At 49.7% G+C, this 24,208-nt stretch overlaps 2 protein-coding genes and 1 long non-coding RNA gene across 4 annotated transcripts in view; all 3 read right to left on the bottom strand.

The window, feature by feature from the left end:
- Positions 1–2,492: 2,492 nt before the first annotated feature.
- Positions 2,493–3,986, bottom strand: LOC132470499 (uncharacterized). Its single transcript, XR_009528653.1, has 2 exons — positions 3,690–3,986; positions 2,493–3,641 (listed from the first exon to the last, which is right to left on the bottom strand). It is a non-coding gene; the product is annotated as an uncharacterized LOC132470499 (long non-coding RNA).
- Positions 3,987–4,060: 74 nt separating this feature from the next.
- Positions 4,061–12,689, bottom strand: agtrap (angiotensin II receptor-associated protein). 2 transcript variants are annotated; one of them, XM_060069167.1, is made up of 5 exons: positions 12,485–12,685; positions 11,932–11,966; positions 11,684–11,792; positions 10,636–10,843; positions 4,061–4,864 (listed from the first exon to the last, which is right to left on the bottom strand). In XM_060069167.1, the coding sequence occupies exons 1-5, from the start codon at positions 12,509–12,511 to the stop codon at positions 4,770–4,772; spliced, it is 474 nt and encodes a 157-aa protein (XP_059925150.1). In that variant the 5' UTR covers positions 12,512–12,685; the 3' UTR covers positions 4,061–4,769. The 2 variants fall into 2 exon arrangements, with proteins under 2 accessions (XP_059925150.1, XP_059925151.1); XM_060069168.1 differs by lacking the exon at positions 4,061–4,864 and adding an exon at positions 6,217–6,559 and having other exon boundaries at positions 12,485–12,689.
- A 1,670-nt stretch (positions 12,690–14,359) lies between these two features.
- draxina (dorsal inhibitory axon guidance protein a) overlaps positions 14,360–24,208 on the bottom strand; it is a 20,810-nt gene continuing 10,961 nt past the window's right edge. Inside the window, 8 exon segments of the mRNA XM_060069169.1 lie at positions 14,360–15,684; positions 15,727–15,951; positions 16,987–17,076; positions 17,383–17,475; positions 19,198–19,318; positions 21,965–22,326; positions 22,598–22,699; positions 22,702–23,059. Coding sequence (XP_059925152.1) covers positions 15,839–15,951; positions 16,987–17,076; positions 17,383–17,475; positions 19,198–19,318; positions 21,965–22,326; positions 22,598–22,699; positions 22,702–23,038 — 1,218 coding nt within the window. The 5' untranslated portion in view covers positions 23,039–23,059 and the 3' untranslated portion in view covers positions 14,360–15,684; positions 15,727–15,838.

The raw sequence follows: 24,208 nt of genomic DNA, 5'->3' as shown, positions 1-24,208 counted from the left end.
AACCCTTTTTAATCTTTAATCTTCAGGAAATATATCATTTTTATATGATGTATAAAACAGCGTGGTAGGGCACGACGCCATCCAGAGGAACGGCCGACCGACAGGAACCGCAGAGGGGAGGATGCATCAACGTGCTCTCCTTCCTCCTTGATATACAGTGCACATCTCTGTTGTAGGCTTTAACCCTATTCATGTATCCCCCACCACCCCCCTCTCAACAGCGTGGGACCCGACCTCTGACCGTGGTCCCCGGTCCCGGGGCCCCCGGGAGCCTGATTAGAGGCCAGGGGCCAGGGGCCCGCCGACAGCCTCCCCACATCAATATTCTTTATCCTCGGCGTCCCTGCGCTGCATGATGGACTCACGGGGCCCGCGTCGGGGGCCCGTGTCGGGGGCCGGGAGCTTGGAGTCCAGCCCCACGCGCCGCCTGCTCTGAAGGTCACCGGTTCGATTCCCAACGCTTTCTCGATCTATGGCGTGATTTAATATACCGCGCTGTATGTATTGAGTTAACTCAAGGGAGGGTGTATGAATAAAAGACGACCCGGGGGCCGACAGGCAGACAGCGACGCGACGCAGCGGACACAGAGCAGTTGGACTGGTCCGCTGTGGTCGAGGTGAGTCCACTGATGCTTGTGAACGCGGCTCGATGGAGCGGCAGTCTGAGACAAAGGCACGCGCCTCAAATTGTTCTGCTACAAAGATTGGACTGCAGCCCAGAGATCTCTTGGCAGATTTACAATTCTACCAAGCGTCTATTAGGAGTTGATGTACTTCTAATAGCTGTGATCAGCTGCTGATGGCAAATGAGCGCGTACAAATTTCACCGCATTTCTTTTCAGATTGAGCCTCGATCGTCCTTCTGAATGAGACTTGAAGAGGAGTCGTTTGTTTGGGCGTTAAAAATCCCTCTCCTGGTGTGGTCGTCTCGTGGGAAGCCTTTTGTTACATCGCAGCCTGTATACCAAGCGGCCAGGGGATATTGCTTTTATCAATTTAGGTTTTATTAAGGCTTAGGAGAATAACATTACAAACCGTCATAAAAAAGCCCCATTGAATTTGACTTAATAAAGACTCCTTGTGCGCCACATACATTCGCTACAGAGACTACCGGTTATTGTTTTCACGTTATAACCATTATACCCGGGGTCCGAATGCCGTGGGCCCGCTGCGTGTATTCACAGCACGCCCCCCCCCCCCCCCCCCCCCCGGGCCCACGGACACTCTAACGCAATAAAAGCCCGATGACAAATTGAGTTCTCTTTTATTGCTTGGAGCAACAAAGGCGCGCAGGCTTGTCCTTGACTCGCGGGATTCACAGGTGTGGCCCGCCGACTGTCAGCTCCGCGCCTACGCCGGGGCCGACGAACCCTCTGGAGGCACCGCCCGCCAGCGCCGTATTAATCAACCGCTCGCTGGAGAGAGAGAGAGAGAGAGAGAGAGAGAAACGTACTTCTACAAGGCCTCCAGCAATGACCCGCTGCTCTTCCTCCTCCTCCCCCTCCTCTGCTGCCCCACCGCCCCCACCGGCTAATCTCAGAAGCGGCCTGGTGTGAATGAATCATTAACGGGGTAGTTAAGACTTAATTAAGATGAGAGAGAGAGAGAGGGAGAGGGAGAGGGAGAGAGGGAGAGGGAGAGACAGAGAGAGGGAGAGGGAGAGAGAGACAGAGAGAGGGAGAGGGAGAGAGAATGCAAGGTTGTGCATTGTGAGGAGGAAAAGCGTTTTGTGGCTCCACGCAGCAGTAGTCCTTATTATTATGGTCATTGTGTTCAGTGTTTCAGCCGTTCCTTCACCAGCGGCCCTCAAGGTCCTCCTGAACAAAGCAGCAGAAGGCTCTCGTCTGGAGGAGTGGCCGCTCGGCACGCGGGCGATCAGTAACACATCCAGGGGAAGACAACTCTTACCAGTCCCTGCTGAGTAAAACCAGTCCCTGCTGAGTAAAACCAGTCCCTGCTGGTGGAGAAACAGTCAGAACAGAGAGCCTTGGTGCTGTCGGCCATCTTGGATCCTCCTCCTGAAACCTGATTCTTCTCACCTGTGTTCACCAGGGGATTATGGGAAACAGGAAAACCCGGCGTTGGGAAGGAGCTGTTGATGTGTTGGATCAGCAAAGGGATTCAGGGTTCGCTAAGCACACAAACGTGTTTAAAAGCCCAACAGATACTGAGAATTGCATCTGCGAGGGATGTGTATTATGTTTGGGGTGGTGTCTTTGAGTTGGATAGCCTCCAGTACTGACGCAGCTCACGGCACTAGATCATAACGAGATATCACCCGGCTACCTCTGATGTACAGGACCTTTACCAGCACATTCAAAGATTTATGGTAATGTTCTTAAATGATTAGGTTATCAATTAATTTAGCTTATAAATCAGCCATTTCCCGTGACCCTGTATGCAAATCAGGGTTAGGAGAGGACTCGACACAAGCATTGATCGAGATAATATCGATAAAAACCTGATCGAACAGGAAGGAAAACACAAAGATAGTTTACAACTCATCTCTTTTATTTGTAAGAAAAGGTATTCCAGCATCAAAGAATTAAATGTATTCTTGTAATAGAATAAAATAATATGTTAGTAAAAAACAAACTGATAACATGACAGATAGAGAATACTAAAAAAATGATGTTTTTAGAGAAAAGACGGCTAAATGGGTGTTCTCACAGCTGGGCTTGTTCAGTTCAAGTGAAACCATCTAACCGTGTAGCATTGAACATTGCAAAATACGATTTGTATCTGACCAAGAATCCAACAGCATTGAACTTGTGGCCTTTAAATGTAATTCAAATAAAAACATACAAATATGAGAGGCCATATAGGCCATTTTTCATACTTTGAAGCAGTGGTTCTTTATTTCTAAAAAAAACACCTAATACTTGATTGTCATAAAAGTAGATAATTGATTGCCATGAGACATTACAATCAAAAACAGAATATGTGTTTGTCAAGTGTTTCAGAAAAGATGGGGCCTTGGTTTGAGCAATCGGTGACTGTTGGAGGAATAATCCATAACCTCACCTCGAAACCGACGCAAAGCAAACATCTCCAGTGCTCCAACTACACATCCAATTTCCGACGACAAAACTCGCAATTCCTACCAGGATGCAATCGGAGCAAGAATCTATTTCCGCAACATCAAAAATACACCAAAGCTGCTGCAGCGATTGACAATCATCCACACTCAAACCTCACTCAAAACACAACATACCAACTGTAAACAAGGCTGACTATGTCCGGTAATTGGCCGAGCAATCTGTTGTACACAGAAGCAGTCAGGGCATCATGGAAACAGGCGAAAGGGTTCCTCAGACGCAATGTACGACAGGAGGTCATCTGTTTACTCCTAGGTTGAGGAAACACAGGATTTAATATCGGAATACCAGGACAGGGTAGTGCAAGCTCAAGAATTAAATAGATCTTATACCGTTTCTTAAAATACTTTTACTATGAAGTTTTAAAATACCAAATGATTGACTAAAAAGAACGGTCAAACCTGGACAGCCAATTGTTGCGAGTGAAAAGTGGGATGTATAATAAAAACAGATTGGGATACATCTAGTGCCACACCTGGAGACTGTATACCTCATCTTTACTGCTCCTGTTTGGTACGTTGCTGTACCATGAAATACTTTTCTCTTTATTACTAGCTTAAGGCACCTTTGCATCAACATTTCAAAGACAACAAGTGTATAAAGGGAGCTAGATGTAACAAATGTCAAATACTAAATCATAAAATGACCGCGATATTTTATCAGCGGTGAATGAAACATTCAGATTAAATTGAACAGGCTTCTCCGACCACAACGCTCCCACCAGTATATTCACCTCAGAACCATCTGTTCCGGGTCAGAACCTTGTTGTTTATAATTCACTATTCTCAGAGCACACCAACACAGGGTGATGTAGCAATGGTAGCGAGCAAACAAACTGGAACAACTGGGATAGAACGAGCTTCTACGGAGATAGTACTAGATACTATCCGACCTAAGAAGCTTCGCCCTCTCGGGATAACGCTTGATCAGCAGAGCTGTGCTAAAACATGGGTCATCTTGGAGTTGCATTTGAAAGATGGAGACAGCTTAGAGCCCAGACGGATTTCAAGACAGATGCAACATCAGCTGGTTCAGAATTTGAAAAACAATAAATAAATTGCAAATGTATACATTTGCGTATTTACTCACAGTGTAGGGCTCGTCAGTGCTTGTCATTGTCAAAATATAATACTTGAGCTCGTCTCAAAATATAATATTGCGCTTGGCTCGTTTGCAACTTCCTCCAATATTGTTGGATTGACAACGCTAGTTGTCAATGTAACACACGGTAACTTTAACATCGACACAAACCACATCAGCCTCTGATCCTGAGTTTCCTCAGGACATCAGAACAGAAAGTTTCTCCAAGTACCAAACTCAAAGCAACGGGAAGCAAACCAAAATAGCAACGATTGTAGCCAAACTTCCGCCTCTTCACGACCACATCAACAACAACAACAACACAACACCACAACACAGTACCACAGCCGGGGAACGCGGACATGCTCTAGTTTCAGCATTGAGCCATTTCAGTATTCATTATTTTACTAACTATTCACAAACAACAGCCATGGGCGGGGTGTGGTCCTGGGGGGTTACCTCGCCCCCCCCCACAGAGGGGGAAGTAGAAAAATACTCGGATGAAAACACCCACAATGCACCACTGTCGGCTAATGGACACTAAGAGCCAGTGGGCCAGGGGGGTCCCCCTGGGGGTGCTGGGGGGCTGTCCTAGGCCTGGTTGAAGGGGGGGGCGGGGTCAGCGGCCGGGGGCTGGTGGTCCAGGGAGTCGTAGGCGGTTCGGTCGCGCGTCACGGAGGGAAAACCTACACACACACACACACACACACACACACACACACACACACACACACACACACACACACACACACACACACACACACACACACACACACACACACACACACACACACACACACACACAGGTTAATATCCATTTAAAAGCACAATCTTTGGAGTGGTGCCCAGGGTGAACTGGGAGCGGGTTGAGGGTGTAGTGGTTTGGACGGCGCGTTCCCGGTTCCTCAGCCGTGTTTCAGGTCCGTCTACCGCTACCCCATTTCGCTCGGTTAGTCGTTGTTATCTTGACACAAGCATGTGCTGGATGTGGAAGGAATACTAACTTTGGTCAAATAGCCGGCTCGGAATACGATAAAGGGACGACAAAGCTTGAGCTGGTGTGATGCTGGTCTCTCTGGGTTTGATCTGTTACGGTTATGTAATCAAACTGGCGATGCGCTGATGTGCAGCCCAGCGGCGGACATCGGGCACCATTAGTCTTCTAGAGCCTTCATGCATTCAGGTTAAGAAACTCATCACCCATCAACCAACCATCTTTGATGATGTCATCACAACAACGCATCGTCATCAAGAGTGGTCGTTTTTCAAACGCGTGTTAAATTAAAGCGTCCGTGCATCTCCAAAGTAAAGCCGTCTTTACCTCCTGGTCTCCCGCAGTGTGCTGGTCCACCACTACTCCAGAACCCGCAGGAACCTGGACTATAAACACACAAACCCCGAACACGGGGCGCCGGCACCATGGCTCAGGCCACCATGATTTGTGCCGGAGCGTTGGGAAGGCTGTAAACATCATGGACATCATTCATCCTGGAGCCCACGCTGCCCTCGGCCTCTGGGCCAAGAGAACCTTGTACATAGAATAATAAACCTCAGAGGATCCCTGGCCAGTCACGGCCAGAATGTGGAGAACTTAAAGCCTGTGAACTACAAAGGAATACAAACTGCTGCTCGCGGCGCACAGCCCATACACTGCCATGCTCCCTGCATCAAATCATGCTCTTATTTATAGCCCGCGTGTTATTGAGGAATGACACTTTTATTCAATTCACAGGCAAGGTCAGCTTCTGGATTTGTCAAACAAAACAGCTCTTTAAATGATTGCTTTCACAATTTGTTCCAACACCAAAATATACAAAGATCTGCTAAGACGATTATTTAAATGCTGTAATATTCGGGCAAAAACAACATGAAGGCATATTTAAAACGTAACTTATGTCTTTAAAGAGTGACACATACAGACAGATTGTCTGAATCCATGTCACACTATTTCTCAATCTCTATCATTTGATCTCGCTCAGCATGTGTCCCGTCACGTTTTAAATCAACACAAAGTACGAAGACTGAGTCTTGAGGGAAGTAGGATTAATAATTCATAGAAATGAAAACATAGAGACACATGTTATCAATACAAGCAGACAGCTGAGACTGCGAACATACAGCAGTGACGGCTGGGAAACACAAAAATGACACAAATGTACAAAATAAAAACGGCAGATGGGGAAGTGAAAGAGACACAGACAGATACCGAGGAAAGAAAGAGAAACAGGTCAGAGCCGTCCACTACATGATCTCACTTCCTGTTTGGAGCTGGTGGGGGGCTGGGGTGGGGGGAGGAAGGGGGAGAGGTCAGTACTGCCGGCCAAAATAGGTGGTGTCAGCGCTGTCTGTGGTACAACGGCTCTCCGCCGACGTCTCCAGGTCTGGGACAGGGATCAGGGAAGAGGAGAGGGGAGAGGGGGACGGAGGAGAGGAGAGAGGGTGACGGAGGGGGAGAGGAGAGAGGGGAGAGGAGAGAGGGGGACGGAGGAGAGGAGAGAGGGTGACGGAGGGGGAGAGGAGAGAGTGGGAGAGGGGAGAGGGGGACAGGAGGAGAGGAGAGAGGGTGACGGAGGGGGAGAGGAGAGAGTGGGAGAGGAGAGAGTGGGAGAGGAGAGAGGGGGACAGGAGGAGAGGAGAGAGAGGGACGGAGGAGAGAGAGGGACAGAGGAGAGAGGGGGAGAGAGGAGGAGAGGAGAGAGGAGGAAAGAGAGAGGGGGACAGGAGGAGAGGAGAGAGGAGAGGAGAGGAGAGAGGAGGAAAGAGAGAGGGGGACAGGAGGAGAGGAGAGAGGGGGACGGAGGAGAGAGGGGAGGAGAGGAGAGAGAGGAGAGAGGAGAGAGGGGAGAGAGGAGGAGAGGAGAGAGGAGAGAGGAGAGAGAGGAGGAGAGGAGAGAGGAGAGAGGAGAGAGGAGAGAGGGGGACGGAGGAGAGAGGGGAGGAGAGGAGGAGAGGAGAGAGGAGAGAGGAGAGAGAGGAGGAGAGGAGAGAGGAGAGAGAGGAGGAGAGGAGAGAGAGGAGAGAGAGGAGGAGAGGAGAGAGAGGAGAGAGGGGGACGGAGGAGAGAGGGGAGGAGAGGAGAGAGGAGAGAGGAGAGAGAGGAGGAGAGGAGAGAGGGGAGAGGGGGACGGAGGAGGAGAGGAGAGAATAGAGGAGAGGAGAGGAGAGACGGGGAGAGAGGAGAGAGGAGAAGACAGCAGAGAGAGAACAGACGAGGGAAGATGACAGAAGAGAGGTGAACAAGGGATGAACAGGAGAGGAACGGAGGATATGAGTGAAGAGGAGAAGAGAAGGGGGGGAGGGGGGCAGAGCGACATGAGACAAGAGGATTGGACACATAAACAACAGGGCGGACAGCGCTGGGACGCGGAGAGCACCTGCTCTGCATGCCACCCCAGCCACGGCCACAGCAGCGCCACAGTAAATCCCAGAGGGGATCTCAACATGTTGATGAAACAAACAGACGCGCGTCTCAGGTGAGCTGCTCCGTCCACGAGGACCGAGGGGCCAGCGGCGGCAGAGATCACGACGCCAAGTCGCTCAGCGCTTCGAATACAAACCAGCGGGCCGAGGATCTGATGCATGGCGGTCGAAGGACAGTCTCTGCGTTCAAACCGGACTCGACAGAGCTGAGGTTATTCAGATACCCGTAACTAGGCTACGACTAATCAAGGCCCAGCGTGCGGTGTACAGATGAACAAACTAAATCACTCCCAGGAAACCTAATGGCCTTGTTGTCTCCGTTGGGGACCCAGTGGGGCTTCAGCTCAGCAATCAGACTGCAATTAAAAAGACTAACGCGCGCTGAAGCTAAGGAAGAATAAAAGTCAGTCGGATGGATGGCCCGCCCCGGTCACAAGAGAGCGGCATTCAGTTAAACAAATGCATAAATAACCAGAGGGACGGTCGATATACCATTGTCATCATACGGAGACGGTAATGACATACACAGAGGTGACGGTCGATCAAACCTCTGACGGAAACGGCTCTGGACTGATTGACAAGTAGCTTCCCACCATCACCCCCCCACACAGAGTGATGGATGGACAGCAGAACGGACGTCCTGCAGCACCCATGGGGTGCAGGTTAATGGTGTACCGGGTGTACATTAGACGTTATCGGGTGATTCATTATCACAGCCAATACCTCATCACCGCACACAGTGCTCAACTATAAACTGAACCATCTGCTGCAGGCGATACGTTCTCTCCTCACAATTACACATCAGCCAGAAAGGAGATATGTCCTATTATTCTACTTCATTTAAGAATGCTCGATTCTGATTGCCTGGGAGGGGTGCATTAATCCGGCATATTGCCCGCTGACTTGTCGGTTCTACTTGCTGCTGACTGAGCACAGTAGATAATAATAATAATAATAATATTAATACATTTCATTTATTTTAGAGCCTTTCAAGACACCCAAGGTCACCTAGATCAATACGCCGCTTGTATCGTTTTCTATCACATACATTCCAAACATGAGGTCCGTTGTAAAAATAAACCAAGGAGTGCATGTTTGATCGATCGTCATTAAAGCTTACTTGATACGAATGTAACAACTACGTTGTTAAACTAGTGAGATCAGATCCAGCCTTGTGTGGTTGCTATAGAAACGCGTTACCTACAGTTGAGCTAACGTTATTCACCGTAGTTCTAAAGGGAACTACTTTTCGAGGGAGATGGAATTAAACAGAGCATACATTTAATAAGCATGCAATACGAATAAGAAAAAGGCTAATTATTAAAGTATATAAATTGTTTTATTATGTTGGCCGGCGCGAAGTAGAATAAACGGAATAATCACCTCAAGGCAGGGCAATAAACAGTTTGATATGCCCGGCTCGCGGAAGGTTACCGCCCTCGACTTCGTCTCGGGCGGTAAGCCGTCCACGAGCCGGGCATATCAAACTGTTTATTGCCCGGCCTCTCGGTGATTATTCCTTACTTATTACACGGGTCTTTTCAACGTTCCGTTCACTTGCATGGGCACTTCACAACTTCCGGCGGTCAATTATTTTTGGATAATTCATTGGTAACGGATGAATAATGACCGCTGTCAAGGTAAACAAAAGGACTTTGGTACCACGCCGCACGTAGTCCGGTAACTTGTCAATGTAATAAGCGGGATATGTATCAACCCAAGCGCTGTCGGTTGCTAAGCGACGACGTCAACGTCTTGGGCGGACTATTTCTCTGCTGATCAACACTATGAATGCTGGTAACAAATACATTGTAAATAAATTGTTTCGTTTTGGGAAGTAGCCGTGTAATAAGCGGGATAATGTATAGAACTTCGCCGGTCATTATCGAAAAATAAGCCCCTTCAGGGCGAAGCAGGACACCTCCGCTGCGCGTCTGCGTCCTGTTCGCCCTGTCGGGGCTTATTTTCTCGATAATGACCGGCGTTCTATACATTATCCCTCACAGAACACACCGTTCATTAACTGTAATTTGTAATGACGCATAACTTAAGTCAAAGCACGGCGGCCATGTTCCAGTGATCCGGCGCCGTTACCGCGGCGCCAGAACACTCCTCAGCGCAGCACGTCCTGCTGCTCCTCCTTTAATGCGTCCAGATGAGAAGCACATGACCGCGTCACGCCGCCCGCTCCACACGCACATCTGCATCAGCGGGGCTCGGCCGACGCCTAACGAGACTCACTGGAACCCAATTAGCTCACGGCCGCGTGCCCCCCTCCCCCCCCCCCCGCGGCTCAGGGCCACAAGAAGAACATTAGAGAACAGGACCCCCCGCTGGGCTCCAGAGGGGTGCAGCTCACGGCCCTCCTCCTCCTGCCCCCACCCCGCTGAGGGGGGGGGTGGACGGGACGGGGGCGCATGCATCAGGCCCCGGCTCCAGCTCGCTGCTGTGTGCTCTGATTGGTCACTACGAGCACCGGAGTGCGGCAGACCTGAGCTCTGTGTGGACATAGGAGGTTTTTTCCTGGATGTAGCATCGCTGCTAAAAGGGGATTGATGCTATTAGAGTAGATGGTTATACTCAGCTGTGTATATTTGTGGAGTGTGTTTGTGTGTGTGTGTGTGTGTGTGGATGATGGCCGCTTCAACCAGCCATCATCCACACACACTCAAGATCTCCCTGAGCGTGTGCGGAGGGTTTAACCTGTTGCACATTGATCGCTCAACGTACAACAGGTGTGTAGCCCCAGCCCGCCTCAGAGTCCAGCCAGACTGACTCAGGCCAGGTGAGGCTGCTTACACCGGCCACCACACACACACACACACACACACACACACACACACACACACACACACACACACACACACACACACACACACACACACACACACACACACACACACACACACACACACACACACACACACACTCCGATATATTAAATTCCATAAATGTAATGGAGACACCAACCCATTTCCCGTACTAATAACCACGATGGAGGTCATGTATAAAGGCCCCTCCTCCCTCTGCTACTCACCGAAGTGGAGGTTGTAGTCTCCGCCGCGCTCGCGGTACATCTGGTACACGAAGAAGCAGGAGACGGGCTTCAGGAGCAGGCTGAGGATGGCCATGCTGGCGCTGAAGCGGAAGGCGTCGCTGCTGTTGGTCAGGGACTCCATCAGCGGGTAGTACACCCCGAAGTGGACGATGTCCGTCAGGATGGTCAGGCTGAGGCCGATGAGCAGCTACAGGGACAGGGAACGGGACAGGTTCAGGGAACGGGACGGACAGGGACGGACAGGGACAGGGACGGACAGGGACAGGGACAGGGTCAGGGACGGGGACGGGGACAGACAGGGACGGGGACAGGGAACGGGACAGGGACAGGGACGGGGACAGGGAACGGGACAGGGACGGGGACGGACAGGGTCAGGGTCAGGGACGGACAGGGTCAGGGTCAGGGACAGGAACGGGACGGACAGGGACAGGGTCGGGGACGGGGACAGGGACGGGGACAGGGAACGGGACAGGGACGGGGACGGACAGGGACGGGAACGGGGACAGGGACAGGGACAGGGACGGGGACAGGGACAGGGATAGGGACAGGGACAGGGAACGGGACAGGGACAGGAACGGGGCGGGGACAGGGACAGGGACAGGGACAGGGAACGGGACAGGGACAGGAACGGGGCGGGGACAGGGACGGGGACAGGGACAGGGACGGGGACGGGGACAGGGACAGGGACAGGGAACGGGGCGGGTTTGAGAATACAGACAGAAAGAAGAAAAGTAAAGATACAAAGAATAACAATTGTAAGCTTTCCCTCTTGACTTTGAAGAACATGATAGTATTTGGTCGATGTGTAGAACTACTTCTACTTCATCTTTGCATGACTCATCAATTGCACACACACTCTTCAATTGTGTAAGCGGCTAACGAGAGACCTTTGGTGGAAGTGAAAGAATTAATGTCACGTAGGCCTACTGACGATTAAACACAGGAGATCGGGTTAGCCACTAAACCCCGGTACCGTCATCACACGAGGCTCACAGCTCGGGGCTGAGGGGGGGGACAGCAGACTCACCATCAGCACCGCGTCCACAGAGTCCCGCTGGCCCACCGCCCAGAGGCCCACGGCCAGCACACTGAAGTTCCCCCAGGCGAAGGAGTCTGGCAGCCCGTTCATACAGCCCCTAGCAGAGGGAACAACCGGGTCACCGTACGTCCGCTGGGGCACATCCCACCAGGAGGAGCCCACGTTAGGGTCCCGTCCAGCCAGAGGAAAATGAGGAGAAAAAAGCTTTTGGCATTCGCCTGCTCATGCCCACTCACCATAACGTCAGTAGCCAGTGGACCAGTATTATGGCCTGTATTTGGAAAAACACAATTAGGTCTAATCAAAAGAACATTTAAAACAAGTCAGGCTAATTGGACATAAAGTTCACCATTTACTGACCAGTGTGTGGCAATTCTTGCTGGTTCTAATATATTATTATGTTACTGTCAAGGGTTAACTGACAATATAGGCTAATTATAGCCAATATGCCCATCTATCCAAGATATAAAGCTCATAATAATACCGATAGTCCTTTTAAAGTGTTCAGCCTGTAGTTCCACGCCAATGTGTTTCTCAATGTCTTTCATTATTATTATTTTTTAACATTTTAAACATTGTTTGACCAAATGGACGTTTGCGATTGTGATCTTATGGAAACTACCCCCAGATCAGCCAACTCATCAATTTAAAAAGTTGGAAGTAGAAGTGATCTAGCTGCAGTAATCTAGCGGTTGCAGACAACAGACCAATAACAAGGGTAAACATGAGTAGTCTGGTAATGATCGGGAACACCTTGCTGCACAGCCGGACGCAAACAAACACACTTACCTTAAGATTGATCGCGGGAATTTCCATTATATGAATAAAGATACCAAATCGACCTCGATCACCCCTAAAAGGTTTTCCTTTTTAAGGGTTTATGAACAAATCTGCAATGCAAACCCGACTCCCTATTCTTTGAAACTTCTAGGCTTTCGGATGAGCCTGGCGAACCAAACCATGTGACACAAGCCTGACTGCTTCCACGTGACGATCACACGCCACCGGCCCTCCACCACCTCCACCAACTCCGTCTTCCGTAGATCTCCCCCCCCCACCACACCTCCACCCCCACCTCCGTGTTCAGCGGATCTCCAGCCCCCACCTCCACCACCACATCTGTGTTCTGTACAACGGATCTCCATCGCTCTTCGTTTTATTGACTTCTCATCTTTTTTAATGACTTTTGTGGTTCGTTTTTTAAAAGTTGTCATCGAAAAGGAATAGAAACCAATCCATGTTGGTGTTTAATTTGCGACGCAAAATAATGTGGGTATGTTTTTGCCAAAGCCATTAGGTCGGAGATATTATGCTCCCTTACAGTAGGCCTATAATATATACAATAGGTGTCTATTTTATGTACTCCCTCTAGAGTGGGGTTTTGCATACATCTCTTATCTGCTCCCTCTCATGTATCTCCAGAGATAGCCTGTTAATATGCTCCTCGTATTACTGATATAACAGCCCCCTTTTCCATTCCACCGTAACCTTGAAGGCCCGGTCTCCCATGTGACTGGGCACAACGTGTACCATTTCCTCCTGATTAAAGTGGAAATACTACTTTTTGACAGTGGTAGGCCTACTGAGATTTGGTTTGACGGGGACAGATGTCTCTTCATTTGAGATGTGGCGATCCAGAGAGACGGGGGAAAGGCAAAGCTTTGGGGATTGTTTCCTTGCACAGGACATGAGGCCCTTAAAGCCTCCAATGTGTCAAACCTGCCAAACCTCTCCGATATTGACAGACTTCTTCTCGATAATTGGTCATTTAAGTTATTCTTATAGACTCTTGTTTTATATATTTTTAATATGTAGACCTATGACATTATGTGGACTCTTTTTATTTAAAGCATCTCGAGAGCACCATTAAACGGGATAAACAGTAGTTGTGCTTTGCTACAGGACACTACATTGATGTTACCGGATTATAACTTAAAGGAGTGGTTTTAAAACGCTGAGGAAGGTCCCTGAACCCAACACAGAGATAGTCGGCCGATATATCAGCCAGGTCTTTTAATACTTATTCCATCAGTTCCCCATCCATCTCTCCCTCCTATTGTTCTCGTCCCCTGAGCCACGCACACATGTCAAAAACTCTGCCGGAGACGGGCTCCTTGGCGCGGGGAGCGCCGGTCGCTCCTCCCGCTGGTCTCCAGGAGGTGTTTCCTGGCTCTGTCGGAGAGAGACGTGACAACTATTCTGGGTGTAATCTATCACTCGGCTGGCTGCTGGCCCAGGATTCACAGGAGAACAAGATAGTGGAGCGTCTCTCACTCTCGCTCTCCGAGGTAAATATTCACAATATATACATCACTATTACCGCTACTGCGGTTCTCCCCTGGCTGTGAATCTTGAAGACGGAGGACGCAGGCCGGCAAGAAAAATGGCAACGTTGCGTTTCTCTTCTTGATCAAATATTGATGGCGATAACTTAGGGTTAGATGTTTATTGCCAACAAATGCACTCTGCGTTACTGACGGCAACACTTAGTGTCTTGGATGAAAAACCTTTCTACAGGATGGTTAGGGTTAGCCAGATAATTCTAGGTTTGTGAAGGCGGGCTGACACCAAATGCAAAAGATGAATTCATAGTTGGAAATATGTAAATATGTAAAAAATTGACCTGTCATGTCACGCATGGTGAAGTAAAGAGTGGAGAATAGGTTTATCCTATTTCAGTTTTAATCATGGGTAAAAAGTTTGAACTGAAAACATGAGGAGTCCCCAGTATAAACAAAGTATATATTAGGAGATATAAAATAAAGTCAAGCAAAAAACAAACAGGCAAACTTTTGCATTCTAACGTAAAGTAAGTACATTCAATAAACAAGAAACATTACCTTATAAATTGAGTGATTAAAGCCATTCATATGTACAGTAGGCTTACAGAACACAGTAGCGCCACCAGATGAGTCAGGTTTGGAAGAAAGATAACACAGTAGGCCTTATTCACTACGCGTCCCCATTCAGTTCCCCACCCAACAAGTGCCTGAACCGAGAGGACTAATGGTCTGTCCTGACGTGTGGAGCAACTGGAATAACCAGCATAATATCCGAGCGATAAAAATAGTTCACTTCCCCCTCTGAGTTTTATTATTATTCGATATCTGAGCATTGGGAACTTTGGGACAGAACTGATATCTCTGACCCGGGGAGACCTGATCGGACCAAATAAAAGATTCCCGAGGTCGCAAGCCTAGTTTTTTTTTTTAGATATATGGTGTTTTTTTTATTTTGTTCATTGTTAATTTGATAGATTGCTCATATTATTAACAAACATGGAAAATCATCAAAGCCCAAAGACACCACCCCCCCCCCCCCCCCTTCACCCAAGGAATTTATTTGTTTACACATTTAACACATCTTCAATGTCACATCCTGCTTCCGAACTGTCCCATCTGCGTGTTTGGGATCGCTATCAAGTCGGAGCAACGGAAGTTATTCCGGACATGTCCTCGATATCTTCCATAAGCTGTTCCGGAACCATGATAAAGTACTGAATGGATTCTCCTGTTTTCTGTGGGTGGGCTGAATAAAACAGGGTTTCAGCGCCGGGGCTGCATCAGGTCCTTATCGACCGGTCACAATACCGAAATCGATTGACCTTTTCCCCGACTTCGACAGTGGTCGTTATCCGCGTACAAAGTCGCATGGGACGAAATATTATGGGTTTTTTCACGAGATAACACTAAAACATGGGATACTGCTGCCGACTGCTACACTCTGGCCTATGTACAACGTGGCTGATATCGGCCTATCAGTGCATCCCTACTTGGCACAATGTAAACGGCACAAGGGAAGTAGAAAAAGGTGTTGGACAGGGGCTGAACTCCGAACTCTTAAAACAAAAGACCACTGTGGTAGGACCACTTCGTTTGGACAAAGAGGAGATTGGATGAAACTGCTGAAAATCTGAAATGACCAGAACCAAATACATGTTTTTAAATGATCTATTATCAATGGAATACAGGCTTAAAGATGGCAGCATGCTTGAATGAAGTCGTTCTGTTTGAAAGTGTGTAAAAAGCAACGCTGCCATCTTTAAGGTGTTGAGCCACTGGAGATGTCTGCTGATGTCTCTCTGGGTGGGGTTCACCATACTCCCCCCCCCCCCCCCCCTCCCCTTGGTGTTCCTCCAGCTCCTCAGATCGTGATGAAGGCTCCTTGCTCGCTATTGGCCGACTCGGGGACCACGCAGCGACCTTTCCGACGAGTGACGCGGCGTTTGCGATGGAATTTGGCGTAGCAACGGAATCCTGGGAGAAAATGAAAAGAACATGAACGTTTCGTCACCGAGAAGACGCTCCTTTACCGACAAAGAAACATGCAAGGCTGGGAACATCCAGGAACAAACGGGGCCTGCGGCAAGACCTCGTCAGAATAAAAGAGAAGGAGGAAAATCTGATGGTTTGATTTGATGTTGCTGTCGAATAAACATAGATGATACTGATTTTATACCGTCAAACACATGTACATTGAGGTTATAACTTTCAGTAAAACGAATATCGCGTCAGCGGGACTCAGAGGTAGGCGGGTTGTTCTACGGATCTACCGAGTGCGCTCCCACATCCCGTATATAAAAAATGCCTTGGAAGCGGAAAAATCCCGAGAGGCAGCGGGGCGTGGCGGTCTCACCTTGCGGGGGGCAATTACCAAGAAGAGCTGCCCTGGCACATTATGCTCTTGTTATATTAATAATAGAGCTGTCAAGCGATTAAAATATTTAATCGTGATTAATCGCATTAATGTCATAGTTAACTCACGATTAATCGCAAATTCTTTTTCTATGCTAAATATCCCTTGATTTTTTTGTCCTATAATTCTTCTCATTTTAATTCTCTTATCAACATGGTGAAGTGCATCGGCTTGTCTTGTGCAAATGATTTTTTATTGATAACAACATTGTCATATACTGATCAAAACAGGACGATACAAAAAAAGAGCCTATAGTGCAATTAAACGACTGCTTTGAACAAATGTCATTTGAACATAGCAGTCAGGCTACTGCTTCTTTGTTTTGAGCCAAAGAAAAAAACATATTTTTTTTAAAATAAAACAATTGCTAAATTTTTTAACGCCGTTAAAATTGGTTTGCGTTAACGCCGTTAATAACGCGTTTAACTGACAGCTCTAATATATATAGATAGAAAATACATCAACGCCACTGGGTTTATGGAAATATTATGAACTGTACATGAAGGGGACTTCATTGAGTTACGTCTACATTAATAAATGTATGCGTGTATGATAACATGTTTTTATACATGGGACTTGATGACTTGTCGACTCACCTTCCTCACACATGCAGTCGTCGTAACACTTGTTGTTCAGTCCTCTGTTGTGGGGGGTGCACTCGTGCTGCCGCAGGTCACAGCAGGAGCCTGGGCCGGTCAGAGGACACATTGGACTCATCCTAAGCTGCAGTATTCAGTTGACCTGCTCCACCTCTCGGGACGCTGTCCCACCTTGAAGTGTCTCGTTAAGTATAAACGGATTCTAAACATATTGAATGTACATTAACATCCATCATAGGTTTCAATATTTCAGTTTTCAGTTGATTGTTAAGTTAAGTGTAGACAGAATAGGACCCTGGTGGGTTCCTGAGGCGTCTCCCACGGAGCAGGCCGACAGTCCTTCAGTGTATCAGAACAGAACCCTCGAGGTTCCTGAGGGCGTCTCCCACTGACCTGGCAGACAGTCCAGGTGGTGGTCACATGGCTCAGGGCCGTCCGAGTCCGCCGTCACGTTCCCGCTGCTCAGGTTCTTACTCCGCCTCTTTTCTGACAAGAACCAAAGACACAACGATGAAGGTAAAGGTCCACCACACATCCACAGTCGACACACGAGGGTGAAGGTAAAGGTCCACCACACATCCACAGTCGACACACGAGGGTGAAGGTAAAGGACCACCACACATCCACCGTCGACACACGAGGGTGAAGGTAAAGGTCCACCACACATCCACAGTCGACACACGAGGGTGAAGGTAAAGGTCCACCACACATCCACAGTCTACACACGAGGGTGAAGGTAAAGGACCACCACACATCCACAGTCGACACACGAGGGTGGAGGTAAAGGTCCACCACACATCCACAGTCGACACACGAGGGTGAAGGTAAAGGTCCATCACACATCCACAGTCGACACACGAGGGTGAAGGTAAAGGACCACCACACATCCACAGTCGACACACGAGGGTGAAGGTAAAGGTCCATCACACATCCACAGTCGACACACGAGGGTGAAGGTAAAGGTCCATCACACATCCACAGTCGACACACGAGGGTGAAGGTAAAGGTCCACCACACATCCACAGTCGACACACGAGGGTGAAGGTAAAGGACCACCACACATCCACAGTCGACACACGAGGGTGGAGGTAAAGGTCCATCACACATCCACAGTCGACACACGAGGGTGAAGGTAAAGGTCCATCACACATCCACAGTCGACACACGAGGGTGGAGGTAAAGGTCCACCACACATCCACAGTCTACACACGAGGGTGGAGGTAAAGGACCACCACACATCCACAGTCTACACACGAGGGTGAAGGTAAAGGTCCATCACACATCCACAGTCGACACACGAGGGTGGAGGTAAAGGACCACCACACATCCACAGTCTACACACGAGGGTGAAGGTAAAGGTCCACCACACATCCACAGTCGACACACGAGGGTGAAGGTAAAGGTCCACCACACATCCACAGTCGACACACGAGGGTGAAGGTAAAGGTCCACCACACATCCACAGTCGACACACGAGGGTGAAGGTAAAGGTCCACCACACATCCACAGTCGACACACGAGGGTGGAGGTAAAGGACCACCACACATCCACAGTCTACACACGAGGGTGGAGGTAAAGGACCACCACACATCCACACAGTCTACAGTTTGTTTATTGAGGTATCGTTTTCCGGTTCGGAGAGGGGTTGAGGTAGCGGATGATTGACAGGAGAGAAGGTCAGACACCGGTCCCCGGGGCGAGATTCTTTCACGGTATCCGTAGCAACATGATTAAGGCCTGCTAGCTTCAGGAGCATCGCATCAGCTGATCTACCCTGACCCCGTGAACCCAGAGGTCATCAGACTGAAGGGTATGGGGTCTACAGTATAGAGATGGTGCTCTGTATCAGGGATGGGCCTATCACATTTAAAGGTCTGGGAATTAAATGCAAAGGTTAATATAGCCTATTAACAAAGCAATATATTATCATGTGACATGAATTCATACAAGCAATTTTTTTAGTTTTCCTAATGTGTCTATCAAACACCGGCTGAAAACTATTCTTAAAATATCATGCTATAGATTTTAAAATGTACCCTCCACTACTTTTGATTTATCGCAAAATATAATAGAGACTCTAATTTGTATTTTAGTATAATCGGATGCTGGCCATGCTGTTGACATCTCATATGATTAAATGTTAATCAAATGAGAGTTTGACCCTGTGATTCTCCGCTCAGCCTGCGATCTCCGGGGAGGTGGGGGTACCTTTCTTCCTGGAGGGCGGCCATGAGTCCACTGGCTTCATGTCCTCGTAGTCCGTCCAGTCGAACAGCGCCATGTCTAGGGTGGGCATCACCTCGCCCTGTCCCTTCACCGGAGCTGCTTTCTGAGGAGGAACAAAAGCTCAATAAATATACCGTATATACACCGCTGTCTGCAGACCACTGTTCCTCAAAACCGTAGAATGGAAGTGTGGTTTAGCTCCGATTAAATATTCAGACTCTCTTTTGCAAAAGAAGTCTGAAAACTGCATCTCCAGCGATTCGGTGTGGTTTGCTTTAATGTCTGCCTGCTATCTACCTCGATGGAAACTATTTCATTGTTGTAAAAATGTACTGACCTCACTGAAATATTAACTTAAAAGCTGCTGTTGAAAAATAATGTAGCAGGAAGAGAAAAATACTGTTATCCACAAGCAACGATGTTCATAAGTCTACAGATTTAATGTTTACGTTCTACCAGACATTTATAGCAATATCAACGCTCAGTTTGGCGAACCGATCAATGTAATCGATGTACCTAGTTAGGTAGTGAACCACTCAGCCATAACCTTCAGCAATTAACTCCATCCAAGAAAGCCACCCACAACCTTCCACATCCTCAAACAAAGTAAACAAATTCACAACGCCGCAAAACATAAATCATTCGGGGAAACCCGCACAATGGCCCCCCGCGGGAAAACCCGAGAAAGATCGGACAAATTATCCATCAAAAACACGCGAGCGAAGCTGAGCTGCTCATGAACATCGACCGTGCTCATTCGCTCGCCCCTCAGAAGGTTGGAGAACATCCGTTACATTAATGAGCCGAGCTCATTTAGCGCCGACGAAGGGATCGAACGTTAATTAAGAACCCGTGCGGCGTCACCGGTGTCGGCGTTCCCCGCTCCCCCGGAGATTTGTTTTTCCAATCAGGCGGTCAATATCTGACGACGCTCGGAGGACGGACACACACACACACACACACACACACACACACACACACACACACACACACACACACACACACACACACACACACACACACACACACACACACACACACACACACACACACACACACACACACACACACACACACACACACACACACACACACACACACGGTCGAACAGGGCGAACATAACACCACGCTACATGCACCTAAGTCTACACATCAGAGGACACAACAAACAGACCAAGCAAAATACACCAAGTCCCCACTTTGTAGCAATATCTAATGGAGTACATCCACGCCATAGGCAGGCACACATTAACAAGAGCAACTGTGATACGGTGCAGTGGTTGTGATAACTGATCCAGAGCTCAGAACACAATACGAGCATATCACACAGACCTCAATGCACTGATCGCCTGACTTAATGGTCAGTACCTTTCAAGTACAATTGTGTTTGTTCTTACTAATTTCCATTTGAACTCATATCCTCCAGTTCAGGGACCTGGAGCACCCAGTCCCCAGTGAGTGAAGCGTTCCCACGCAGGACCTGCTCCCCTGGCTGCCCCTCCCCCCTCCCTCCTCACCTCCCCTTTAGACCCAGGCCCCATTAATACAGGCCCGGCCTCTCCAGGGAAACCGGTCCTGAGTCCTTTATGAGGCAGAACATATTAACATTAATGAGGGAGAACAAATAATGTGCTTGAGTTTCTCTACAAACACACCAACCTTTACTTAACCACGGATAGCTTCTGGTTCAATGACGATATAGATCTTGCACAGTAGTTATTTCTTCCAAACAGGAGAAGGGGTCTTGATTTAGTGAGGTCTGTGCTGGAGCAGGGAAGCCCGCAGCCAGCCGAGATGAGAGGAGGCTGAGACAGGGTGTCAGCTCAACAGGAGGAGGGGGAACACTGGGCTCTGCTGTATAGCTGGCTCTCTACTGACTGCTCCTTGGATTCAGTTAAAGTCTAAAGGAAGGAATGTCTAAAGGACATCCTTACTGTACCGACAGCGATACAGTGCTGTTTCTCCTTCTTCTGACAAAAGTACTTATTGTAAGCCGCTTTGAATAAAAGCTTCTGCCATTTAACGCCCTAATGGTAAATGTAAATGTAACAACACAACAGCAGTTAACATTGAGAAATGCATTCTTCATGGATGGTTTTCATGCATTTTGTATTCGGTATTTTCCGTGCTACTTTGTGTGGTTCCTCCTCTCCGGTGCGCATGTCTCGGTAAAATCCTTCAGCCTTGATATTGTTTTCTATGTTATTGATTTAGATGAACCTCACTGTCTATGGTAACTGCTCATAGCCAACACACACACACACACACGCACGCACGCACGCACGCACGCACGCACACACACACACACACACACACACACACACACACACACACACACACACACACACACACACACACACACACACACACACACACACACACACACACACACACACACACACACACACACACACACACACACACACACACACACACACACACACGAGTCCAGTGCCTGTGACAGTAGGGCAGTAGAACATATTGGCCGGTGCAGAATGTCGGTGTAACTGTATGGGTTTAACGGAGTTCTGTGGTCTGGAGAGCCAGGCTTTAGACCGCCCCCGGCCGCGGTATCCATCGCATGCTGCAACCCAAACCCCCGCTGACCCCCCCCCCCCCCCCCCGGTTCACCCCGTCACGGGGGGCCTTCGTGTTTATTTTGGCAGTGCAGCGTTTTTAATGGACCCCCCCCCCCCTCGTTAGTGTGGGGGGTATCATCAAGAAGCGGGGGGGGGGGGGGGGGGGGTACCTGGGGCTTGGTGGAGGCAGGGGGGAGCGTTGGCGGATGCTCGTTCATCACCGTGGTAACCATGGAGGAGCCGGAGCCGTAGAAGGCGCTGACGGAGGAGGGGGGCTGGGCGGGGGGGAAGTCGCTGAGGAAGGAGGAGTGGGAGGAGGGGGAGGAGGAGTGGGAGGAGTGGGAGGAGGGGGAGGAGTGGGAGGAGGGGGAGGAGGAGTGGGAGGAGGGGGAGGAGGGGGAGGAGGGGGAGGAGGAGTGGGAGGAGGGGGAGGAGGGGGAGGAGGAGTGGGAGGAGGGGGAGGAGGCGGCGGCCTTGTGCTGAAGACCCCTCCCCTTCAGGATGGACCCCAGCGCAGGCTCCGGGAGAAGCCCTGAACAAAGACACGGGGGGGGGGGGTTAGCGCTGTGAGGCCTCATCTGGAATGTAAACGTTAAACCAACAGGAGGAGGAGTGAGGCGAGGAGTGAGCCGACGGTGACCGCTCACCTTTCCCTCCCTCTCAGCTTCTCCCGCCGGCCTCCCGACCTCCGGGGCTCCCCCAGCTGCCCGTGGCCGTTAGGGTTCCCCTTCCCGTTCCGTTCCCCTTCCCGTTTCCCTTCCCATTCCCATTCCCGTTTATATTCCCATTCCGGTTCCCGTCGCCTTTCCCGTTCCGGTTCCGGTTCCGGTTCCCGTTCCGGTTTCCTTTCCCGTGGGCGTGGCCCCTCCCCTTGCGGGGGCCCAGGGGGTGGTTCTCCCGGCCTGGGCCGGTCGCCTCCCGCCCGTGCGCTGCCGGCCCCGCCCCCTCCCCGGCCCCGCCTCCAGCCTGACGGGGGCCAGCCCCTCCAGCCCGGGTCCGTCGTCCTCGGGCCGGCCCAGTGGGTGGGGGGGCCGGTGGGGCAGCAGCCCGGAGCGGGGCCCCTGGCCCCCGCGGGCCCCCCCGCGCCCCCGCCCCTGGAGCCCCTGCTCCGGGTACTGGAGGGCATTGCCGCCGCCCCCCGTCGAGGCCGGCCTCCGCTTGGCGGGGGCCCCGGGCTCGGCGCCGCGGGAGAGTGCCACGGCGGCCAGCAGGAGCGCCAGGAGCAGACTCTCGGAGAAAGCCATGGTTTGGGAACACAGCGCCACCTGCAGGACGGAGGACAGAGGGCGGTTAGACTGGGAGAGAGCAATGGTCTGGGAACACAGCGCCACCTGCAGGACGGAGGACAGAGGGCGGTTAGACTGGGAGAGAGCCATGGTCTGGGAGCACAGCGCCACCTGCAGGACGGAGGACAGAGGGCGGTTAGACTGGGAGAGAGCCATGGTCTGGGAGCACAGCGCCACCTGCAGGACGGAGGACAGAGGGCGGTTAGACTGGGAGAGAGCCATGGTCTGGGAGCACAGCGCCACCTGCAGGACGGAGGACAGAGGGCGGTTAGACTGGGAGAGAGCCATGGTCTGGGAGCACAGCGCCACCTGCAGGACGGAGGAACACAGGGCGGTCGGTTGGACTGGTTTCGTGGGCGGGGCTGGTCGGACCACGCGGTCCTGGTGGCGGTGACGCTAGAAACACACTTTCAAGGATAGTTGAAAATCTACTGGGAATACTATGGGCTGCTTTGCAAAATAAGTAGGTTAATGTGAACATTTTGAATGATCTGGTGGATACTATAAAGTTTAGTCTGCCGTCACTGTGGCATTTCTTGAATGATTTATTTACTTCAAGTTGTGAGAAGAAGCTCTGCACTCAAGTAATTATTTAACAGGGGGCTGCGTTCCAATTCTTCAATCGACAGTTCGATTTGGGACCGAGCCACTGCGGCTTCAGTCTCACAAAGTGTATTTGAGTGCATTATCGTCCACATTAGCATTTTGCCATACATACCCTTTCTCTGGATAAAAAGCATTTAATGCTAAATGAATGCTAAAGAAGAAGTCCTCTCTCTCATGTATTTTAATTTGAACTGAGCTGCAGTACACCTATTCTTCATCCAACATGTTTCAGTTTAGCTCAGTGTTGTTTATAATCCTTCACAGGCCAATGCAACTGTGAGAAATGTCTAAAAGTGCACACTCACAATTAAATCAACGAACCATCAGTCAAACACGAAGGGCGTTTAAACGTAAAAACATAAAAAGGGATCTCTTAAAGTAACCTTTGCGTTTCACTGAATCACCGTGGGCACCATCCCCTATTCCACTTCAAACTATACTTTTGACATTCACATCAACAGAATCCACCCCTCCTGTAATTTCAGTCACAACAGTGCAGGGAAGACGGAGGAACGACCATTC

Source organism: Gadus macrocephalus, chromosome 13, assembly GCF_031168955.1.
Source record: "Gadus macrocephalus chromosome 13, ASM3116895v1".
Lineage (NCBI taxonomy): Eukaryota > Metazoa > Chordata > Actinopteri > Gadiformes > Gadidae > Gadus > Gadus macrocephalus.
Note: the sequence above shows the minus strand (reverse complement) of the source record. Positions and strands in the feature narration are given on the sequence as shown.